Consider the following 9682-nt stretch of genomic DNA (forward strand, 5'->3'; position numbering starts at 1 on the left):
ACAGCAAGTGAGTTCAGGACTCGGGTTCTGTTCCAGTCTAATGATTCCTGTGTGACTTGGACGTCACTTAATGGGCTCTCTGCCTCAGTTTCCTCCCACTGTAAACAGGGTTTAGGATTTATTTTGCTGGTGTGCCTGTGACGCTTAGTCCTGTCCTGCCGCTGCTGCAACGTAGACCTGAGCACCAGCAAAGTAAATTGTTGTATAAGTGCTATATAAGAATAATGTACGCACTCTGGCGGATCCTGAGATTGCTATGCAAATTACAGTTTCCTTCGATTGTCGCCTAGAGAAACAGCTGATGAACTGTGCACCGCCAGATAATTTGGGCTCTTAAAGAAAAGTCACTCTGGCTACAGAGGGATAGCTGCCGCGCCCAACAATCGATGTTATCAGATCAGCATTTTTTTTGTCTAGCTAGAGAACAATGCATTGTCTTTGATCCAACTGTCTTTGCGTTTTTTTGTCAGCCCATTTTGCTTTAGGGGTGATTGGATCTTCTTCTTTGCCAGAGACTGTGGCTGGGTTCCTCACCATCTAAGACGGCAGGGACTCACATGCTGGTTTGGCAGAGGCAACGCTTCACCTGCACTGACGGTTGCAGTGACCTTCATTTGAAAAAGCCTAGGGAGAGGGTCGGCAGGCCTGCATGTATAAATTTGTTGGCATTATATTTTATACCTGAGTGACTCAGTTACAATATCTTGCTAAATAATATTGGAAAAGCAAAGTCAGTGATCCTACCCTTAGCAAAGCTCAACCTCCTAGTGGTTTCCCACAAAAAGAAGCAACCAACGAACCAGCCAACATGCTCACAGCTCAGGTGACTTACGTAATATCATCTCTGCAGGTCCATGTTCCCCCTCTCTGTCTTGTTACAACTTAGCAGGTCCTCTCAGCACACACAGACCCATTTACAAATCGCTGATCCAGATTGCTAACTGGTTTTTGAATTCTTTCTGCACATTCGTATTCCAGTATCCCAGCAGGCCAGCTGGGGAAGAGGTGAGAATGACTCACTAAACTAATTATTAAACAGGCCAGGCTATGATAGAGAGCCCTCTAAACTTGCTAGATCATTGAGTCGGGTTGTATAACAAAAGTCATTCAGCTGCTGGTGTTCATGGATGTTTGGAAGGAGCTGGGGATCATTCTATTTTTCTTAAAGATGTTCAGTCACAAAAACTATCTTTGTTCTCCAGCTGACAACTCAAACAGCTCAAGCCAAATAATGATGACTTGGAGACTTCCCTCTCGTCCTAGAGTGGTCCCTCCAAATCAGGCTCAGGCACACTGGTGGGTCAGCTGGGGCAGCTTACATTGCACTGCCTATGTTGTTCTCTGTTTCTCGGAGTAATTTGGATGTTGTGGTCTTGGGTCATTACCTTCCTAACAAGGAGTCACTCAGATTGAGGGGCAAACAAAGGCAGCTATTGCCAGTTCCTTGCGATTTTTAAAACACCCGTTTCCCAATTCTGATGGCAGCAACCCGGGTAAGAACAAAATCCTTTCACACTGCTGCACTCCTGAATGGCATAGTGGAACAGCTGCAACTCAAAACACTTTGTACAGTGACTGAATCCATGGATGTCTCTGGCCTGGGCGTTCATTGTGTATAGTTCCTCTCATACAACTGGAGTCCGTGCGCTCGTGCCATTCCTAGCTGTCTGTTCCAGTTGCTGGGTTTTCTGCCAAAGATGGCATACTACAGTATCTGTGATACACATCAATAGGATCCATTCAAACTACAGTTTGCCCTGGAAGGGCTTCATGTTTGGACCTTCTCTCGTTGAAGTACCACCCTGTGCAGTGGGCAGCTCAACGACTTACCACTTACGTCTTCAAAATGGGATGGTGTGCGGAATAAGTGGTGAATGCTAGACTACTGTCTGTAGATCTTACCACCTGTGAATGCAGCAGTGTTCTCGCAAGGACCCCCACATACATCTCCTCTTGGCTCGAAAAGTTGTTGGCTGTGTAGGTCTATAATGTAGTGCATATGTGGTAGACACCAAGTCGTTAGTGGAAACCTTGAGACTTCGCCCAACCAAGCCCTTCCATGCTAAAGAAGTGCTCTTTCACTGTAAGTAAAGCGTTATAGTTGCGGGAGCAGCAGTGAAGGTTGACCGCACCACGAGACATTATTTAATGCATTTACCAACTATGCACTACGAGATCTTCTCTAGTCGTTTTTCTGTTTTGAGACGGTGAGTGGTGTATTGTTATTTGTTCATCTACGTAGTTTGATTATTTTTGTGTTTTCATATTATTTTTGGGACCTGGATATTGTCTGTGGAGCCTATAAAATGAAATGGCAGTCAGAACAGAAGAAAGAAGCCAGATCGTATTTCCTAGGCGATGCGGGTGCAAATAGCAAGTGCTTTTTGTCACAAGTGGAGCACGATGCTGATCTCAGGATCAGTGTGTCCAGCTGGTGGGGTTTTTTCCTCCTAAGAATTCATTTGTCATCACGGGCTTGTAACACACATGTGCTCTTAGAGCCATTGTGGCATCGTACTGGTGGCAACATTTACTTATGCAGTTAAAACGAGCGTAGAGTCGAGGACCGAAGTTGATTCGAATAGCTTTTTAGTCATGGAGAGAAGAGTGCCTCAGAAGAGTGTACCACAAACCTGTAGCATGTACATTAAAATTATTATCTCAGGGCTGGTTGGAGGTGTGACTAGGAGTGTGGGATGACTGGCTTCAAGGAGTTGCTTTGGCTCATAGAGATTTCTTCCTCTCGTAGGGTTCTACTTTTTGCTGGCCCACCCCAATTGCTATAACCTCCCAGTCCAGCTTTGCCACAACAACTTTTTCTGCATAAAAAACACGGTCCGGTTTGTAGCAAGCATGGCAATGCCAGGCCCATGCCAGGGCCCCCACGAGCTACATTGCTCAGGCTTCCTTCACCCCTGGGCGCAGGTCGGCCCAGGCTCAGCCCTTGCTGTGGGGCTTTGGTTTTTCTGCCCTGGACCTAGTGGTCTTCAACCACCCTCTTTGGCGCCCCTGAACCTGCTTGAGCAGGGGACCCCGGACCCGGGTTGCGACCACTCTCTAGATTACCGTTTCGGTCTGCTTACATGGTTGATGGTGACTGATGATGCTGCCATCTGTGGTGATTGTATGGAGACTACTGTAAATGAGTTGGTGTCTCTTCCGTGGGCCAAGGACCATGCACAGTTAGCAATCTCTGCAGTGAGATGGAGATTGAGTGTTCCTTCGCCTTTAGAACTTGGTCCCTTTAGCTTTGGAAGACAAAAATTGGCGCTGGACTACCCAAGCCCGAGATAAACAGAGAACATCTTACTAGTGTGGAAGCTAGAGAACGTGAAGAAAGGCCGTCTGTTTTGTGACTAAAGTCTCGACTTTTAGTCTATTGAGAAGGGGTGCCAAAGATATCTTTTCTTGTGGCTGTTCTGCGAAGATAGACAAATAAGAACATATACATAGATAACAAAGGAATTGTTACAAAATGTATTATTTCATTTACAGTTTTGGGAAATGGGACTGCCTAATTACACCTGCATTCCTTCCGTCCTACATCCTGTGCGCTCTTCTTAGAATAGCGGCGATTAATAATTCCTTGTCTAGAACTGTTAGCAAGATCTAACATATGACCTTGTCTAATAATCATATGGGTTTGCTGGGATATGGAGTATGAATATGTGCCTGCAGAGGGCCAGGGCTGGGGGACTAATTACATAGTGTTCCTTTTTTTTTTCCCTCTGGCCTTGATGGTTGCTCGCCCAGAGAACATCCAGAGTGATATGCCTCCAGGTGTGCTTCACTGCAAGTATTTAATGCATCCCCACTCCATTCTCTATGCATCTGCTTGAATCCAGGTGGCCATTTCCACCTGGACAGGAATAACAGAAAAATACCAAAGCAAAGCGCGGCAGTGTTCCCTTTATTTCTGCTGCTTAGCCCATCTTTCAGCTGGCTACAGAGAGTAATGTTTTAAAAAAAAAAATTTCGAAGAAGCAATTTGTTCGGGGACAAGAGGTGAAGCAAGTGCGAATGTAACAATCTGTTGGAAGCTCAGACCTCTTGCATAAGAGTCTGGCCTTGGTTGAGTTCCTAAACTGTTTTTCTCTTCCGCGAGTCACTGTAATGTCACCCCTTTACCTTAGAACATGGTGATGCCTTTGAAATGCCCTGATGACGCATGCTGATGTACAATTATGATCTTTGCAAGTTCCCTGCAAAGATCATCTTTCCTCTTTCTATTGCATAAGCCGCCTTGGGACCCTCTGTCCTCCCCTGTCACACCCTCGGAAGTGAGGACGGTATAATAATGTTCTTGTGGAGCATGCAGAGCTCAACTCAAAATAAGGGTGCGGGATAGTATGGGCGGTCTGTTATAGTGTTCACTGATCCACAGTGTAAGCTAGAGTTTGGGACCACTAGGTCTGGGGATGTGGCTTAGGTTTTTGGGATCCCCAACGCATTCCCTGGCCCTCTGTAGTAAATGGCCTGAATTTTAACCTGGTTGAAATTTCGCCAGCCTGACACCAACAGGCCTTTTCCCTACATCTTAGAGGCATCAAATCCTGTCCTGACTACCACAAGCGTAACCAATATGACTCACAATCTTTGCCCCAATTCCTGCACAAGAGGCACCAGAGGAAGCCTCCACTTCCCTTGTTCTTTTCCCCCTCTAGCAAACACAGGCCCAGCTTGCTAATTACAACAAAGCCCCTCCTCCCATGGGATATACCGTATGTTACCCCATCATGCCTTTGCTGTACGTTGGCTGATTCTAGTAGTGATAATCAAACCTACCTAAATCCCTAGAGATTCTCAGACCCAGCCAACCTTCCAGACACAGGTCAGCCTAGCTCCTCCTTGCACCATATAATTCATCAATGACACTATTTTATGTTCTTCGAAGAAAACTATCTGCGTAAGTGATATAATGCAAAGATCATATCTACTCTTTGAACTCATTTTCAACACAGTGTTGGCTTGATAAGATTATTCATTTAGATAGAAAAATGACGTTCGATCACTCAGGACTCTCACTGCGTATTGTTGTGTGTTGAGCAGACTTGAACCATCTATTATCCTTTCCACTCAGGCAATCATCAACTATACTTAGAAACCATACCCACTGAACAGGCCCACAGCCCACAGGCACCAACTTTAGCTTCCTTCTTAGTGACACGGACCTCCAACATTGATACCTCGATATCGCCCTGTACGCTTCACTCCGATGAGTGACAGTAGAAGTTGCTATTAGAGAGTAAGTAAGGTTAGTGGATTTGGTTATAAACTGAGATGCTGGAGGCTAGGTGCCATCCCTGGCTCTGCTACTGACCTGCTGTGTGAACCTTAAGCAAATTCCTTTCTCTGATTCCCCTTCCCACCCTTTCCCTGTCTTGTCTATTATACACTGAAACTTTCCAAGGCAGTTATTGTCCCTTCTATGTGTTTGCGTGCATCTAGACAATGGGTCATAAGTGGTGCGGGGTGCCTCTGAGTGCGCAGCACCACCTAGTTTATGTGGTTCAGGAGGTCTAGTTTGGTTGAATGGCTTCCTCGCACCTCACTGACCAATTTGTAGCAGCGCCCCTGAATGGGGTCCCATTTTTCCTGGATCTCTGGGAGCCAGCGTTGTTATGGTTGGCTCCTTTGCGTAACACTCTAAAATCAGGGGTTCTCAGGCAAAATTATGTGGTGGTTTCTCAGCGGTACGCCCACTTAACTCTTGGTGGCCCTCCACTTCCTAATAGTACCTAAAAACAAAAAAAACGGCCTAGGTCCCATTGTTCTAGATTGCTGTACAACACCTAGTAGGGACGAATACGGCCTTGGAGGAAAGTTCCAGTGTTAATAGACCAAGACAGGAAAGGGTGGAGGGGGAATCGGAGATGATTTGGGCTTAAGGTAACGCCAAAGTAATCAACAAAATCAAAGTGATTAGCTAACCTAATATAATTAATTAGATTCCATCGTATGCAAACTTTACATGTGAGGAGCAAAGGCCCTATCTGTATCATTCGCACTGAGTCACATGATGATATTAAAGCTAGGGTGTGAGGAGCTGCAGTGCCGCTACCCACCTAGCTTTATTGTGGTTAGGAGGTCTAGTTTGGTTAATGGCTCTCAGCACCCTCACTGTAAATTGTAGCAGCGCCCCGAAGGTCCCATTTTTAGTGGGATCTCTGGAGCCAGCGTCTATAGTTTGGTGCTCCTTTTGCCTTCCACTCTAATCAGGGTGTTTTCTCACACCGCACCTGGACAAATTATTTGCGTCGGTTCAGAGTACGGCCACTAACTCTTGCTGTGGCGCTTTCCACTCTTTCCATATACAGACAATTACTTCACTAGCCTAAGAAAAACAATAGAGATTTGCCCCTAGATACTACTATTCCATTTAAATTTCCCTGTTACTGCCCCTCACCCCCAAACCTCGACCCATCTAACCCCCCCTTCTGCCCTTGCCCCCAAAACGTAGCCCCCGAATCTCCACCCCATCCAATCCCCGCCTCCGTCCACCTGTCCCTTGACTCCCCCCCCGGAACTCCTCTACACCCTTGTCCAACTCCTCCCGCTTAGCCCCCTTACTGTGCCACTCAGACCAGCCGTGTCTGGTCAGCGCGCTCGCAGACACACCTGCTGCAACTTTCCTGCCATGCTCCCCGCGGAAGTCCACAGGACTTCCCCTCCCCCCCCCCCCTACAACAGCCTCAGACCCTGCCTCATCTCAGATATTGAACGCCAAACCTCAATATTCACGGTGATTGATCAAGCTCAGTTTTGCAGGTAGACTGTTACGTTACATTTCCTCCCACAATCAAGTACACTGATCCGCTGTAAACTTGCCTGTAAAAAAAGTACGACGAGTAAAAATTGACCAAGAAACTGCTCTTTACTTCAGTGGTCGTTATTAGGACTGATTGCTATTTTTCAACAGCCAGTGCCTTTTGTTTGTATTGTTTGTTTAAAGGAAGACAGTGATATTGACGTCACATTTCCCAGAGAAAAGAAAGTCTAAACAGGGAACAAAAGATAATAAAAGCACTCAACTTTTTCCCATTTATGGAGACAGTCTATATAATTAGTGTATCCAGATATCCACCAATCACACAAGCTGAAAATTGTTCCACTTGTACTGCAGCTCTGTAACCATTATGGCACCAATCCTGCTGTGTTTTTGTGCACATTCCAAAATTCCTGCTGAATACCCACCCTGGAGGAGCGAGTTACAGTGACCCAGGGCTGCGTCAGAAGGAGGGTGCAATGTGACAGGGCGGCGAGAGCCAGAGCTGGTGGCGGCAGGGAGTGTGTGCGGGAGGCACTGGTTGGGGTGGAAGTGGGGAGCCGGGCTGGGGTGTTGGCAGTGGGGTTGGGTGCGACCGGCATGTGTGGGGGGAAAGGGTAAGCCAGCGCTGGGGTGGCAGGGGGTGTGGGGGAGGGGGAGACCCCAGGCTGGAGCTAGCAGGAAGGGTGCAGAGGGGAGCCCAGGGCTGGGACAGGGGGCAGCCAAATTTTTTTTTGCTTGGGGCGGCAAAAAACCTAGAGCCGGCCCTGGCTGTGAGAGGGTCTCCGGCCTGTGTTGCACAGGGGGACAAGACTAGATCATCAAAACAATCGCAGGGAAAGACAGGGTTCTGACTTCCCTGGGTTAAATTGTGCGATAGGCAGGGCCCAAATCCCACTTGCACTAGTTCTTAAACCACCATACTTGAACTGGTGATTTTTTCAGCCCTAGTGTAAATAAGGCCTCTGCTCTGCTAAATAAAGCAGGCCCATCTGACCTCTAAGGAGCAAGCAGGGTCAGGGAGAGGGGTGAATGTCAGCCTTTGATGGTGCTGGAGTTTGGCTGGGGCCCGTTTTTCGCAAGGCGACTTAACCAGGCAGGAGCACACCTGTTTCGTTGCACAAGCCAATTGCTTCACCAGGGGAAATGCTAGGCAGGTAATTCGGTGTCTTGAGTGGAAGATTAGATTTGTGTAGCACGTAGTCGGCATTGGAGAGGGGCTTCACAAATGATTGGAGCCTTGATTTCCTAACACCCATCACTCTCTCCTGTCCCTTTTACAGGCTCTTTCCTGCTTGGGCGTGCAGCCTGGGGACGTGAAGGAGGGGGGAACCTATGTGATTTAGGAGCTTAAATCCCATTGTAAGTAAATGGGACTTAGGTTTTTAAGTCACTTAAGCATTTTTAGAAAGTTTACCCGCAGTCCGTAGAAATATTCGGGACTGGGATTTTCAAAGGAGTCTAAAAGAGTTGGATGGCCAGATTCCATTGAGATCTGGGTGGCTAGCTCCCGGGGCTTGTGCTTGCTGTTCCCCGCTGCCTGGCTCGCTAACCCCTGTCCCTGTTCTGTTGCAGACAGTACCTTGTTTGAAAGCTACACAGAGGGGGAAATCCGACAGCTGATCTCCACGCTGGTTGAGAGGTACAGCCAGTCCATGAACTCCGGGGGGCATGAGCTGCCGCTCTTCCCCAAGCCTGGGAACCGCATGAAGCGAGCCCGGGCCCGTCACAAACCCTGTGCCCTGAAGGAGCTGGAAGTGAGCGTCAGCGAGCTGGGCCTGGGCTATGAGTCAGATGAGACCGTGCTGTTCCGCTACTGCAGCGGCACGTGTGAGACGGCCATCAGGAACTACGACCTCTCCCTGAAGAACATGAGGCTCAAGAAGAAGATCAAAAAGGAGAAGGTCAGAGCCCGGCCTTGCTGCAGGCCTCTCGCGTATGACGACGATGTCTCCTTCCTGGACACTTACAACCGCTACTACACCGTCAACGAGCTGTCGGCCAAGGAATGTGGCTGCGTGTGAAGCGGGGAAAGGGAACCTGGGAAGGTTGATGTCTGTAAGGCAGCGCCCCAAAAGCCAAGAGCGTGAGGGCCTAAAGGAATATTGCTGCGCTCCGAGAGTGAAAGGAACTAAGAGGGGACCCAGGCTCAGAGAGTCAAGAAGGCAACTGTTTCCAAGTCTACCTCAGTTCTGTGGTTGGACTCTAGGGGCAAAAGGGAAACTCTTGATGCCGGGTTGTGCTTTGAGAGAAATCGAGGAGCCTTTCGACACTTCGACAAGTGCCTCCGCGCTCCCCCCACCCTGAGCGTTGGGATGCTCTAAAAAGGAGGAGCTGGGGAATGGAGAAGAAGGAGGAAACACCTGCTGATTTCCTCTAGGATGCCGGCATTCGTCACGCCAGCCTGGCATCCACGTGTGCTTTTATTTTATTGCTTGCACAAAGGGATTTAGCAGGAAAGCTTTGCCGGCCAAGTATTTCAAATCCAAAAGGTGCCACTCGTCCTTGTCTTTGGATGCAATTGGATGACCAGCTCCGGAACTGTGATCCAGCTGGAAAGGAGGAGTCAGATTGGCATCCACATTCCTAGTCCTATGAAAACTGAGGCCTCTCCTCAGAGGCTCCCCTCCGAGACGGATTGCGGCCTAAAGAGAATTGCACCGGGGCACCGAGTTCATGTGGATGGAACCTTTTTGGGTGTGGATAAATGACTGAATGGTCAAGAAATATTCTTTTATATCCTAAGATCATATCTTACCCTTATTTTATTGTAGACATGCAGTATATTCATGTTCTGTAAATATACAAGAATATATAGAGAGATATAGATATAGATATTGGTGGCAATCGCAGACATACAGAATAGTATCATTCCTTCACAGCTGTTACACCAACATTCTAGTGAGGTCAAGGAAC

The 9682-nt window shown here is 47.8% G+C and overlaps 1 protein-coding gene across 1 annotated transcript in view; it reads left to right on the plus strand.

The window, feature by feature from the left end:
* The window catches only part of NRTN (neurturin), a 92126-nt gene extending 83069 nt beyond the window's left edge, over positions 1 to 9057 (plus strand). Inside the window, exon 3 of the mRNA XM_032803492.2 lies at positions 8342 to 9057. Coding sequence (XP_032659383.1) covers positions 8342 to 8790 — 449 coding nt within the window. The 3' untranslated portion in view covers positions 8791 to 9057. The remainder of the gene's footprint in view (positions 1 to 8341) is intronic.
* Positions 9058 to 9682: the final 625 nt, after the last annotated feature.

This window comes from Chelonoidis abingdonii, chromosome 11, assembly GCF_003597395.2.
Source record: "Chelonoidis abingdonii isolate Lonesome George chromosome 11, CheloAbing_2.0, whole genome shotgun sequence".
In the NCBI taxonomy this organism is placed as follows: domain Eukaryota; kingdom Metazoa; phylum Chordata; order Testudines; family Testudinidae; genus Chelonoidis; species Chelonoidis abingdonii.